We start from the raw sequence: 14,927 nt of genomic DNA on the forward strand, positions 1-14,927 counted from the left end.
CTTTCTCTGATTTGAGGGGGAGGCGGAGCTGATTTGGGTTGATTTCGGGGGGTGGAAGGCTTGGAGACTTACTCGTCTCTGAAAGTGAGAAGGAATCTGCTGAGGGCCGAAGGGAGAGTTCGTCAGGCTTCCTAAATGCAGGTGGGGCAGCAACCAAGGAAACATTTAATTTTCTTTTTTTCTTTCTTTTCTTTTCTCCCCCCGCACTCCCCCACATTGTCGAGGGATATACTTTCGGATTCCTGGGGCGCCAGGGTGCAGTTCATGAAAGGGACTCCAAGGCAGTCCAAGGTTTCGTTGTCGGGACTGGGAGGGGTTTCATTGTGGGAGAGACGAAAGCGTATACTGTTTACTACAGGAGCCGGCTGCGGAGAGGGGAAAGGGCCGGGAGATGGGATTCCAGGCTGGCTGTCCAAATCCTGGGAACCCAGCTGAGCACCCCCGCAGTTTCCTCCGCAGGGCGGAATTGGCGCGGAGGGAGCCGAGGACCGTGCGGAGAGAACAATCTCTCCTGGCATCGCCAGTAAAGTAGTGACCGCGATTCCCTTGCCTTCTCAGGTATGAAAGATGCCGCCGAGCTTCTGGGCCACCGGGAGGCGGTGAAGTGTAGGCTGGGCGTGGGAGGCTCCGATCCTGGGGGCCATCCGGCAGACCTAGCGCCCAACTCCGACCCAGTCGAGGGAGCCACTCTGCTGCCCGGGGAGGACATCACCACAGTGGGCTCTACGCCGGCCTCGCTGGCGGTGAGCGCAAAGGACCCGGACAAGCAGCCGGGGCCTCAAGGCGGCCCGAACCCCAGCCAAGCCGGCCAGCAGCAGGGCCAACAGAAGCAGAAGCGCCACCGGACGCGCTTCACCCCGGCGCAGCTCAACGAGTTGGAGAGGAGCTTCGCTAAGACTCACTACCCCGACATCTTCATGCGCGAGGAACTGGCGCTGCGTATCGGGCTGACAGAGTCCCGAGTGCAGGTACACCGGGCAAGAGCGCCGGGGAGGTAAAGGAGGGGGAGCAGCATTTGGGCAAAGGCAAAGGGGGTCTTTTCTTTCCCCGCCCTGATCCTGGGCTGCGCTTCGGCTGCCTAAGCTTTCCCAGGTGGAGTTAGCCCCCTTCCCGGGAGACTGGCCCCAACCGCCACCCCTCAATGGGCAGGCAGGGCTCCCATTTCCTGCCAGTATAGCCACATCCCCTCAGAAACAACGAAAAGTGAAGCCAGAGTTATCTGACTGCTAGGTCGCCTCTATCCTTCTGAGGAGGCAACCTCTGCGTCTCCCAGCCTCCATGTCTCTCGGGCTTCAAAGCCGAGCACGCACCCCCACTCCAGCTTGCATTATTGACAAGTACTTCATTGCCCACTAATGACTTTGTGCTAAGCTTCCTGATAAATGGGGGAATATAACAATTACATGGAAACATAAAAAGGGAGACAATCAGGGAGCTACACCTGTGTTTCACGGTGTAGCTTAATTTTCCTGAATATCACTCACCCGCGGCTTTCAGGAAAAAATACCCCTAGCTTTGACGTTTGCAAATGCTTTGAATTTAGGTGGTCTACTGGAGATGGCTGGCGTGATCCCCCACAGCTTATGAGCTCTGTTTTTTTCCCAAAGGGAACTGTGGGGTGGGGGGAAATGAAGGTTTTCTGTTGTAAATACCCAATTTTAATAAAGGAGGCTTACGGCAGGAAAGATTGACAAGTAGTAGACAAAGTCACTACTGACCCCTTGTTCTCGTCCAACTACCTCCTAAGTTGTAAATTACATGTAACAGAAAACCACACCTATAACTTATCTGAAAATTTGTGAATAAAGGTGTAAGCCTAATGAATCTCAGATCCCTTACCCCTGCTTTTTAAAAGAATGAAAACATCAAATATTTTATGGACAGGTGCTAGAGGTGAAATTCCAAGATGTACACTTAGTCTTGAGCTATCCAGAGTGCTGAAAAATCTTCCTTTCCTATCTTGGACGTGGTATTTTCTGTCTGTTATCCAGGGTGTTATCCTCAGCACTAGGTGCTTCACAAATTAAATTTAAAGATCTCAGTTACTTTAGAGGTGATCTAAGAGGAGACAGGGTGTCCATAACCACAGTGTTGGTTCTATTCAGCATTGTACCGATTGTCTAACCTGGAAAAATAGTGTTAGCAAATAAATGTCTTTGAGGACTTAAAGTGGTCTAATAAAGTATTCAGGGTATAACATAGATTAACATTTTTACCCAATATAAGCCTGGGTGGTCTTGTTCATGAACTATGGAAGCCCTGAACCACGGGCCATTGAAATTAAGCACCTAAAGAGTATTAATCACATTGTACAGATATATATTTTTAATGCTATTTAGATTTTTTTACCTCCAATTTCTTTTTATGTCTGAAGTTGAGTTCAAACTTTAACAGAAATATGTAATTTCAACTCTTCCATTACTGCTAATGATAACACTGGCTTGTTCAAATCTTGTAGGTTCAAATTTCATAAAGTTGCTTTTTTTGTCCCTTGAAAGAAATACTATAAACAAAATTATATGTAATAATTTTTGCTTTAAAGAATAAAATGCTGTTGCTTAACCTAGACACAATGGTAATTAGTAGAAATTAAAATAGAACTTAGAATCACAAATAAAATATAATTGGACAACTGACTTTATGAAAAAAGAAAATGAGGTCTATTAAACTTTATTAGGTCTTCCAAAGGTTAATGGCAGTGATTCTTTTAATAGAAAAAGTTGTAAATGAAATAAAATACAAACTAGGTAATAGAAACAGTTACTTTCAAAAAGTACACAAAAGAATAATTAAGAAGAAAGAGATGAAGTACTTTAATTGTCCTAGAATAATGTTCAACCAAAGATAATAGCTTGAAGGCTGCTGATAGGAACACTTTAATAGAATGGCAATTTCAATATTTTAAAAAATAATGTTCCATAGTTTAAAAAGTAATCAGATCAACATAACCTTCTTAATTAACATTTCAAAATGATTAACATTATGTAATGTAATGCAAAAATAATTTATGGAAAATGTATTTACTTCTCAATTCACTGTACCATTGCTCCTTGACCAAATTCAAATTAAATAGTAATTGGTTTATGTTCTTATATGATGAGTACTTCATAGTTTTCTTTATAGTTAACAGATTGCCAGACATTCTTTTCAGTATGTGGGCACTGCACTGATTAACAAAGAGCTAAACATTTAATTTATTTCAATTGCATGTTTTTAAAGATGCTTTTTGATTCCAAATGATCCAACATATTTATTTTTATCTATATCTGGTATATATCATACTTTTAAGTATTTATTAAAGCACTCTACTCACATGGAGGCCAATTCCATTTCTGATATTGCTCCCCTTTTCTGACTAGTGTAATAAAACCATTCCTTTTATAGCATGCCATTATTAGAAACCAATTTCAGAATTATTTATAACCTGGAATGGCTTATTAAGCAGCAATGCGAGAATCATGCAAATTACGCGATCAAATGCAATATAATAAGCATAATCATTAGTCTCTAGCACGGATTAATTAACTTTCAATATTTTATTTACATAAAAACCAAATCAGTGAAATAACTTCTGCACAGTCAAGCTTGCCTTTCAATATTTTATACGAACAAAAATAATGTGCTGTAATTCCATTGACCGTGTCCCCCAGAATGGCCCTGTCACCTGCCACATCTTAATAGGGGGACAAGCTGAGAGTATTTTCTAGTTTTCTAATGGAATGAGAAATTGCATTTTCTTCCTCTCCCAGCACTATTAAAGTGTAATGAATTCAGCCCAGAGTTCACGGCTGGCTGATCGAAATGAACCTGAGATCTAGGCTTTAATACAGCTCCCCAGATTTCCTCCCAAATCTTCACATTAATCATTTGCTGGATTCCAATGAGATCTTCATAAAGCATTTGCTTTGGGAGGGAAAAAAGTAATATTCTCTCATTTTCCTTCTTTCTTGATTTCTGAGCCATTTATAGGTGGGGAATTAAACGGGCTATATATTTTAAAATACATTTACAGTATGTCTATATTACTGTAACAGCAGATATCATGAAAGTGGATTTTTAAATTCCAACCTCCATTAGATTCTCACTGTTGTATTAAGCATTTTCTGAGAAGAGCTGCATTTCAAACTGAGTACAAAGTTGGCCTGCGGCTTTGGTTAATATATTTTCTGGAGTTGTCATCTGTGCATTCTCAAAATCTCCCTTAGGTTTTGCCTGCATTTTAATCCGTCATGCTCTGGTTTTCAAGTGGAAACATTCACATTTTAAAAACATATGCATCATAGCTTGAAACGGAGGTGTTCAGACCCCATGCAAATTTTTTTCCCAACACCAGTAAGCCATGAAACATAAAAAGATGTTGTGGCCATCGTTTGACTGCTAACCCTCAAAATAATTGGGCACAATTTTTCTATTATTCCTATAATATTTAGTTCTTTTAACAGCTGTTTTTTCCCGCCTACCTCTGAGATTGCGAAACCTTTCTGGCGGGCTTCTACGGGGCAATCCCCGCCTCCTCCCCCTTCCTTCTGCTTCTCTTTTTCCGCTGCCTGTCCCAAACATTCAAACATTTAGGGATTCACTGACCCTTGCGGGGTGTTAGGAACCGGTCTTTTTAGGTATCTTTCAAAATGTATCCGAATGCGGAGTGTGAGGTGAGGGGACAGTTTGGACACAGACACCGTCCCAGGCTAGACGTCCGTCTGGTGACCCTTTCCCCATCCAGCCTTGGATGGGTAATGCAAAGCGACCTGTGGCCGTAGGTCTTGTTGTGCTTTCCTTGGCTCTGCGGGTTACTCTCCGCCTGGGCGACTAACAGCTCAATCTGCGCCGGGCCTCATTGATCCCAGCCTCCATCAAGGGCCCTATTGCCTCATTAATCCGCGGCGCCACCAGCTCTAGGGGCTTTAGCAGGGAAGGGACCCGGAATCTTTACCCAATCCGAATGCTGGGATAGGCAGAAACGTGAAGGATGGGGTAGAAACTGAGAAAAAATAAACTGGTGGGCGATGGCGCAGGCATGGTAGAAAAGCCACGGCCCAAAGGCGGACCAGAATTCTAGATTGCAGTGCTATTCCTACTGATAAGCGTAGAGGGTCTCCACTTACACGGATGTGAACACACGGCTGTGCGTAGCTGGTTTACCGTGAACGGGGTAAGATACGTCCATTCTCGTGATACTTCAGAGTGTAGAATCAACATCGCTAAATAGCTTGGATTAACGGATGAATAACCTTGTGGCTACAAATATGGTGGTCAAACTGTATTGGCCACATTCTAAGAGGAAACTCAATCAGTACCTGAGCTGCATCTCACATCATTTATACTTTACCACAGTAAACCTCTAACTGACTAGATGTTAAGCAGCAAGGCTGCCAAGTTGGCATGCTGACAATTATATTTTCTTCAAAAAAAGGATCACATTCAAATATGGGGAGACAGGAAGTTATCTTGCCAGGCAGCTTACTTGATATCCTTTAAGAAGAACCTTTCATTCCCTTGTGGTAGTGAATTTTATATCCATAGGCAAATTTGTATTGTAAGGTCTGAAATAACAGGGTCACTGTTGAAGAAGGAGTAAGGAGGTTTATTTTCATTTGGAGTATATTTCATCAAACACTTTTTTTTTAAAGATATCTGATTTGTCTAAACAAACTTAAATTTGGTTCATAACTAGTGTTATCTTTAAACGTGGCCTTCTTAAATTTATAATGGTCAGAAAATTGGCTTTTAGTTTATAGATGAAAGGTCGGGGGCATTGAAGGAATTGGAGGCCTTGTTTTTGGGATCCTCAGTAAGTTCCTCAAAAGAGTAGCCTTGAAGGACCTGGGACTGAGGGCTCTGGAATCAGGTTCCAGCACACCTGGACAGCTCATATAAAAGGTGCCTTTAAAGGGATTTAAGAATAAGACATGTAGACTTGTGGCAATAGCACCAGTCTCTACAAATCAGAAGCCACCGAGACGACCCGAACAACACTGTAGCTCAGTGGCGTTCACTTTCCCACAGGATCATTTATGTCAGCTTCTCTGTTCTGTCATCCCTGGCGTTAGTAGTTTTCCTTTGTCTTTCGATTTTGAAACTGGCTATTGTCATCCACCGCCCTTCGTCAATTTTCAAATTTCCAACGTTTCTGAAAATTCCATACCCCATCACTGTTATAAGGCATGCTATTAAGCCACATGGATACGCATGTTTATCTTCATTTGTACACCTGTGGGTCCAACCTTGATATATGCCTGCCTGCAGACCTGTGCGCCTAAGCAGTGCACAGAATATGTAGGCATGCAGGGGCGTGGTGAGGGCAGCACAAGGTGGTATGTTTGCACTGTGGGTAAGCGCTCCAGGGCACCATCACCCACGACCTTGGGAGTTGGCGCTTGGTGGGTTGCAATGGGTGCCACTTGACTCGAGTTGGTGGCCAGGAGTGGGGGAGTTTCGGGCCAGTGGCAGTTGTTCGGCCTGGGGCTGGGCGGGTGTATAGGTTGCGGGTTTATGAGGCTAAAGCCTCCGCCCCTCCTGGTCCCCTCTAGCTAATAGCGCCTTGTCTCCCGCCCCGCCCGCTCCAGGTCTGGTTTCAGAACCGGCGCGCTAAGTGGAAGAAGCGCAAGAAGACCACGAATGTGTTCCGTGCACCGGGAACTCTGCTGCCCACTCCAGGCCTGCCTCAGTTCCCATCAGCCGCCGCCGCCGCCGCCGCCGCAATGGGCGACAGCCTGTGCTCTTTCCACGCCAACGACACCCGCTGGGCGGCGGCCGCCATGCCGGGTGTGTCGCAGCTGCCATTACCGCCGGCTCTGGGCAGGCAGCAAGCCATGGCTCAGTCGCTGTCCCAGTGCAGCCTGGCGGCCGGGCCGCCGCCCAACTCCATGGGCCTGTCCAACAGCCTGGCGGGCTCCAACGGCGCGGGGCTGCAGTCGCACCTCTACCAGCCCGCTTTCCCCGGCATGGTGCCCGCTTCCCTTCCCGGCCCAAGCAACGTCTCTGGGTCGCCCCAGCTTTGCAGCTCCCCGGACAGCAGCGACGTGTGGCGGGGCACAAGCATCGCCTCCCTCCGCCGCAAGGCTCTAGAGCACACAGTCTCCATGAGCTTCACTTAATGCAGCCGCGCCCAGCCCGCTCTGTCCCCGGCACCGCCCCAAGGGCCGGCGCGAGGCCCCTCCGGCGCGCGTCAGGGTCCCCACTCCCGGCCCGGCACCCTGCCCCATCCCGGCCCGGTCTCTGCCACGTCTCGTTGTGTTCTTCCCTCTTCCCTCCACTCGCTCGGGCTCACGCCAGGTCTCAGCCCGCGAGGCCTCCCCTCCGCCTGATTTCGCTCGCCCCGGTCTCCTGCCCCCCCCCCCAAACCCCTCTTTCCGTCTCACCCAGCTCCTCCCTGGTCCCCACCTCCAGCGCCTCACCCCACCCTTTCTCGCTATCCCTGGGCCTCCGCTGCCCTAATCGAGCTCGCGCCCTCTTCCCGGCCTCTGACCGGTGGCATTCCCTCCCACACCTCCAACGCAACGCCTCTCACCCCTTAGCCCGCCGCTTCCCCTCCAGTTCCTTCTGGCCCCGCACCTCACGCCCCTCCTCCTGCGCCCTGCAAAAAGCATTCTTCCCGCCATTTTACTTACCAGGGAGTCGACTCAGGATCTGAAATCAGACACCAATGGACTGGTTTGTGGGCAGAAACACACACACACTTGCACTCTCGCTCACTCTCAGACACTACACACACGCGCACACACATACAGTGTACCTAAGTCAAACACAGACGTGTTCAAGGGACAGCACAATGTTAGGGATTTTTGTCTTAAAGGAGGACAAGCATCTGCTACCAACCGTCTCTTCTGAGGGCCCAACTAATATTATTTGATTTATCCTTGTATTTTTTTCTCCGAACTGCTCTCTTTCTCTCCTCTCCCACCATCCTACCCTTGCCCCGTCCACCAGTCACGTCCATGCAGCCCTCTATTGGCTTGCAAAATAATGCTTTTACTTTATCTTACTCTTATTTTAAGCACAACTGTGTAAGGGTATTTAAGGGAAGACTTCTCAGGAGGAACATGCCAGTGGATAGGGTGGGCTGGAGCAGACTAAAGCAGTCGTGTGATGAAGAGGTATCTTACCCATTTTGATAAGTCTTTATAAGGAAGAATAAATGTAAGAAAAATTTCCTTTTGTAAAAGCAAAAGCCACATCTTTTTCTGGATCCTTCAGGACTGGGGTTTGTTTGCTTCCTTTTCCGTTTCTCTCTCCTAGCTGCTCTGTGCCCTTGGTTGTTTTGTGGTCGTCCTGTCGTCTCTCGTGCCCCCCGGCCACCGCCCGGTCCCCTGCTGGCCTCCGGTGGGTGCACTAGGACATCTACAACCCTGCAACTTTGTACAGAGAAACACAATCAGCTCTTTCTGCATGTGCTGGTCAAATACAAACCCAGAGAACAGAAACGCTTTCGAAGAATAAACAAACATGTGAAATAGGATGTTTTGTGTAGATAAAGAATTCTTGTTAAATACTGGTCAATTTGTGATATGTTTTAACTTATTGTCTGTGCTTATTTATGGAATTTGGTTTTCTTAATAAATGTTTGAGCTAATATAAAGGATATTATTTGACTTTTCCGGACAAGTTTATATCAAGTTTAATGTAAATGGATAAAATAAAATCATTTTCAGTATGTGATATGGAGAATGATGGGTTTTGGTGTGCTTTGGATGGCAGGAGGGGTCTCATGGAGGGGAGAGGAAGAGAGCTTGTCCTGGAGGTCCCCAATTTGATCTCAATTGGTGGGATCGCCGCATTTGGGGCGCGTCCACCAACACAGCAGCCTGTCTAGGAGGCCCGGCCCCATGTCGCGCAGCCCGTGGGCCGGAAGTGAGAAAGCTGGGCCCGTGGGCGACTCACGCGAGCTCGAGGCCTCGCGAGGCTTTGGGCTGGCCAGCGGCTTCTGAGCGGAGACGGAACTGCGAGCTCAGCTGCGGGTGGTTAACGCAGGGCCTGAGGATCGATCATCTTGGGCGAACGGTTTTCCCCGGACAAAGGAGTGGAGAGCGACCCTTGCCCGGCTGCGGGCGTGTGCTGGGGAGGCCGTGGGCAGGAGGAAGGACCACGGTGCCGGAAGCGTGGGAACCAGGAACCGTGCGCTCCAGCGTCGCCCAGGCGGCGCCCGGCCCAGGTACGGTGGAAATGAAAGGCACCGGGCTCTTTTCTCCCTTGGGGCCTAGGCCTCAGGGCGGAGAGAGGAGGCCAGGCCTCGTTGTTTCCGCAGATCTAGGCTGGGCTTCAGCCACCCGAGACCTCCCACGTTGAGGCAGAGGCCCGTCTTGGGAAGAATGCCTACGACAGCCAGGCTGCGGGTCGGCACCTTTCAAGCCTTCCCTCTGGGGGTGCTCTGGTTTTTTCAGGGTCCTTATCTGGTGCGAGCTCACCTCAAATATAGCCACGTGCTCGGGAGACTTCCCCAGACTACTGGTGAAAATCGCTGTTTCTTCGGTAGTCTGAGCGAGAAGGTTGTGGGTGTGCTTTAAACTTGGAGGTGAATCGATGTCACAGGCTTCCTTTGGCAGACTAACCAAAATCAATCTTGTGGTTTGAAATGTAGTGGTCATTATAGGCATCGAGAGTGCACCCTTCCCATGGGAAGATTTCTCATTTCGTTGCCACAAAGGGCAAACCCTAAAAACACCCGTGTCGTAGAACACAGTTTCGTACCACTGGGTTATTGCTGTAATTGTTACTTAACTAAAAGTACACAATGGAATCTCCTCAAAGGTGAGGATAAAAAGACATGATTTTGTATGATAAAGAAAAAAACATGTTCCTGTAACATTAGGAATTTTAAATTAGAGGTAAAATTGGTGACTGGGTTCACAGAATATTTAAATTCTGCGTTTTCTAAAGGGTATTTTTGATATCGTTAAAATATTAAAATAGATAAAACCATGCTAATCTGGGATTCATACAAAGTGGAACATTTCTGTATTTTAAAACTCACCCTAGAATTTATCAACATAATAACTGAATTTCTAAAATATCGGTAGCTGAAGAATACTTTTCCTTATTTTTATGTTTCGTCATATTCTCCCATGTCTTAGGTTAGAGCTTGTTTTTTTCTTTTTTTAATTTGATATCATGGATACTGTAATTTCAAGTCACATTTAAGAGACCAGTTGAAGTCACGAATTGCTTCACCAGTGAGCATGGAAGGTTGTTTACAAGGAGGCTAATTTTACAGCTTTTTAATGCTGCTATAAAGCATAACTTTATGATGTAGGAATGCAATAAAGGATGCTAAATGGAATCTTTAAAAACTGTATTTCTCGAAGGCAAGGGAAATCTTTCATTTGAAAAAAAATGAGCCAACTCAGAACACTGATGAGAAGTTACAAATCAACTGAAGTGATAGATGCTTTCAAAGATATTTATATTTCATAATATAGTGGTAATTTATCAATATTATAATGAAAGTGCACAGAGTTTTTCACTTGACCTGACTCTGGAATAATATTTGTTTCTATGGCAATAGATTTTTGTATGAGGCCTGCACATTTTAATGTAATATATGTCATTAGTGTAAGGGAAGGCAACCTGGTCTAAATTGTTAAGTTTATCAAAGATAAAAAGCAGAGAATAAGAATCTCAGTCACAAGCCTGAAAGGTTTCTGCATTTTGAGGAAGAAAAAAGCCTAAGGACAGAATAATGCTTGTTAGTTTTTTACTCCTAATCAGCAGCAATTCTGACTCAAAATTGTTAGTTATGATAATAACTAATTGCATTCAATAAGGGAATAAAGACAATAATGATGAATAATATCAGACCACAAGGTAGATAAGTACAACATGCTAAGTGTCCTGCCTCTGATGAGTTGTACTTTTTGCTGAGTAGCCTGTTTGGCATTGAATCCTGGTGCGACTTGCTAGCTAGAAAAAGTCTAAGCCCATTATGGTGTAACTATATGATTGATTTATTTGAGTACACATATTCATCCTTATACCTTTATTTTCATCTGAATATTGTTACGAAATATGAGTGACCTACAAGTAATGATGTTGCGCTTAGTTTACCTTTTGTTGATGACAGAAGATATAGGATACAAGAATTCAGCCTGCTAAAAGGTGATGTTAGGTATTGAATACAAAATAGGATGCAGAGCAATCTGGGTAAATCAAGGTAGATATGAATGGAGAATAAAGAGGGAATTCTAACCTAGGAGCAACTTATGTTTGATGCCCTCAGTGACTGCTTTCCCTGAAAATGGAAATGTTTTTAATTTGTTGACTTTACATTTTAATTTTTAGGATAAAGAAAAAACTTAGCTGTCAAGATGTGTCTTCTAGTAATGGCAGTAGTTAACCTGTCAATTGAAAGTATGTAACCTTCCTTTTTCTCCTTTTCATGGCATAAAGGTAGTCTCATCTGAGGGCATTTATGTGAAGAAATAACGGCATGGCATGGTGAAACTACTGGCTCATTAATCCTGGCATCTACTTCTTACAGGGTCCCTTGATTAGTTAGATCATTCATTGGACATTTTGGAGTTTTGATTTGTCACTGTTGGCTAGGTTCACTGAGTTCAGGCTAAATTGAGCCAGAAGCAATGTTTATTAGTAATTTTGTAGTACAGTCTACCCTAATAATTCAGTGCAAATATCTGAAAAGTATCCATTCACCCTCACTTTGTAATATGGGTTGCAGCTGTGTTCATACGGAATTGAAAGAACACAAGTGATTGGGCATGTATTTTCTAAATTATTAATATAATGGCTAATAGCTGTAAACCCATCTTCATATCCAATGCAGAAATTATGATTCATTTTAAAAATGAAAGCAGCAACAAAGGGAGGCACCCCCTGCCTGGCTCTCTGCTAACTCTCATCAGTGCAGAGCTTTTGATACAAGAACCATGGCCTATATAGCATGTGGTCATTACAGAGAGAAACAGAATAATGCTTTTCACTTTTCCTCATGCATGCTCCATCAAAACAAAGCATGGATTTATAAGACTTACTAGAAAAGGCTTTTAAGGAATTTCATGTAAGAGCTACACAGAGGGCCCTCTTTTGATTTTGATGATGTCGTCAGTCTTTAAGCAGACGTAATTTGTTGTTTATGCAGGTAAGCTGCATCTTCTATCCACATTATCAAATATCCCATGTGTCCATGTTCCATTTTAAGGTTCCATGTTTAAGGTTCCATTGGATTTGAGATACACGTTGTAGTTGCTTATGCTGCCACACCCCTCTTAGTTCTGAGTTGAAGTAGTTCACAAGTACCAGGAAATACATAATTAGCATACATGACATATATTGTGTATGTTTTTTGTATCTTTTTTTGAAATGTCACAGAGCTTTATGTGGTTTTGCTCACAGTCCTTACTGGATGTACTTAAGAAACACTCAAATAAGATCAGATTAAGAACTATAGAACCCCTTACCACTGAAAAGACTATATGCAATCCTTATAAAATTAAAAATAAGAACCCTAAATTGTAAAACACAAACTGTAGATAATACCGAAATTAATGTAAGTTCTTTATAGACTTTCTAATTGCAGAACTTGGAATGAGTTCAGTGAATCTGAACTGGTCTCTCTGCTGCCCTTGCTTTATTATCACCTGCTTGGTCTGCCTATTAGGTACTCCAACACTGATTTCAGATGGTGTTTATTACTTTTGCTCCAGTACCTTACATTTGAATCCCATTTTTCAGTTTATAAGCACATTATTAAGTCATCATGTAATATCCACTTTTATGAAGTAGATATTATAATTCCTATTTTACAGATGAAGAAACTGAGACTCATAGAGTCTAAGTAACTTCCCCAAGGTCACATAGTTCTTTAGGTCAGATCTTCAGATGTTTCAGCAACACCATTGTATTTGTGACATGTAGACATTGCTCTTATTCTTAAAATATTTTTAGGGAGGAAAGCTAAATAACTTTCCCTTACTTAGAAGTTTAGCAATCCACTCTTGTAATTTAAATAAGAAAGGTGCTTTTTGGTGAGACATGATAGCCGCATTAAAATTAAACATGGTTTCAGTAGTCTAGAAATGCTCCTTTCCTCCTGAACTTTACACTCTTTCTAGAGGTTATTTCAAGAGAGTTCTAGTATGCCACCAGTAAGTCTCTTTATTGTTGAGGAATCTTTATCACTAGAGTTGCCTGTGACTCGAGCTCTGGACTGAGATGGCAAGAAACTTGGGAGCTCGCTCTGGGAGTACTTGAAGCACAGTTGAGTGGGGGTGTGGCATTGCTCATGGAGAGGGGATGGTGTGGCTTTATCCACAAGGGAGAGGTTTCTTGAATCCCTTGGTGCTTCAGATATATTTCTTGTCTGCCCCTGCAAGATTTTATAGGGAGATCTTTGATGTTGATTCTGTATAATATTAAAGAGGCACAACTCAGGATAAGCTGTTAAACCCACTGTTTTTAGCAAGGGAATTAAGGGTGTTTATCACTAGTCAGAAATACAGAATTATAACAGTATTAGAAATAGCTGGTATCAGGAAACCCTTAAATGGGTTTAACAAGGGAATTGCTAAATTCCCTTGTTAAACCCACTGTCAGTCATAGACTCCTAAAATCTTAGCATTTTAAGGGATCTTTGAAATTAGCTATTTCAAATTCCCTGACCATGGTTGTCCCTTTCTTATTTATCACCAAGTGGAATTGCAGATTCTGGTTGAACGTAATAAGACAGACATTTAGTATTGGCCCAATTGCCAGGAAGCCCTTCCTTTCATGGAGCTCAGTCTGCCTCCTGTCCTTCCTTGTTTGGTCTTACTTCATTAAAAACTTTCTACCACATCTGTTAGTATTGAACTGATTTTTCTTTTTAGTCTTTTATTAATATTTATATCAGTCTGTATAACACTAAGGCTACACTGTGGTACCAAATAAACCTCATATCTCTTGCTTGATACAACCCAGGATTATTTCTTCCTCACAGAAATTCCACTGTGAGTGAAGTGATTCTCTAGGACAGCTCCCTTCATGTGGTGACTCAGGGATCCAAGCTGTTTTCGTTTTGTGGCTTGATCATCTCATTATGGGGTTTCCATCATTTTTAGAGAAGGGAAAGAGAGAGCTGGAAGGTTATGAACTGGCTCTAATGCTTTGGCCTGGAAATTTTGCTCATGGTTCAATAAGCAAGAACTAGTTACATGGCTTCTCCTAATTACAAGAGGGCTGGCAAATGTAGAGGAGCACATAGATATTCAGTGAGTAGGGAATAGCTGTCACAACTCTTATTTTCTCTGTGATAAACACCCATAATTCCCTTGCTTAACATGTTTTCATGTTTATAAGTCAACAATGATTTTGTGTGTGCTTACTGATAAGGCACAGAAGTGGGGATACCAGAGAAACAGATGATATGAAGCTCTTGAGGAGCCTACTGTATAATTGGGGAGACAAGAGAAATATATTTTTAAAAGCTATGCTAGTTAGTTTTAAATGGTTTAATCAAGTGCCAAATACTCTGATCTGTATCATAAATGCAGTGGGAGTTCAAAGAAGCAAGAAATCATTAGAGATAGAATATTTGGGCAAAGCTTCCTGAAGGAACTGGGCTTTACATGATAGCAATGTCACCTTTTAGGATTTCCTTCTCCCTTTTACTGGAATTCGTTTGACCTCTTCTTTTGGGTCTTATTTTCAGATCAATAAAACATGTTTGATAGGTTTATCTATACCATTATGAAATTCTTCACTATCCTCTTAAAGTTGGTCAACTGATCAGATTCAGGTCTCTAATGAGCAGGTCAAATCATGGTGGACTACCTGTCACGCTCACACATAAATAGCCATTCATAATCTGAGATAGTGTTATTTTGATATTTTCCAATTGGATAAATTATAGCACCATAATTTCCCACTACCTAGTACAGATTCTGGCACACAGTAGGTGTCAATAGATATTCATTAAGTTGAATTTAGGTCAGATGTGT

The 14,927-nt window shown here is 43.5% G+C and overlaps 1 protein-coding gene across 1 annotated transcript in view; it reads left to right on the top strand.

Moving 5' to 3' along the window:
- The window catches only part of OTP (orthopedia homeobox), a 61,639-nt gene extending 53,028 nt beyond the window's left edge, over positions 1-8,611 (top strand). The window contains exons 2-3 of the mRNA XM_036914226.2: positions 559-968; positions 6,567-8,611. Of these exons, the coding sequence (XP_036770121.2) occupies positions 559-968; positions 6,567-7,097 (941 nt within the window). The 3' untranslated portion in view covers positions 7,098-8,611. The remainder of the gene's footprint in view (positions 1-558; positions 969-6,566) is intronic.
- The last annotated feature ends 6,316 nt before the right edge of the window (positions 8,612-14,927 follow it).

The sequence above is a fragment of the Manis pentadactyla genome, chromosome 2 (assembly GCF_030020395.1).
Source record: "Manis pentadactyla isolate mManPen7 chromosome 2, mManPen7.hap1, whole genome shotgun sequence".
Taxonomy (NCBI): domain Eukaryota; kingdom Metazoa; phylum Chordata; class Mammalia; order Pholidota; family Manidae; genus Manis; species Manis pentadactyla.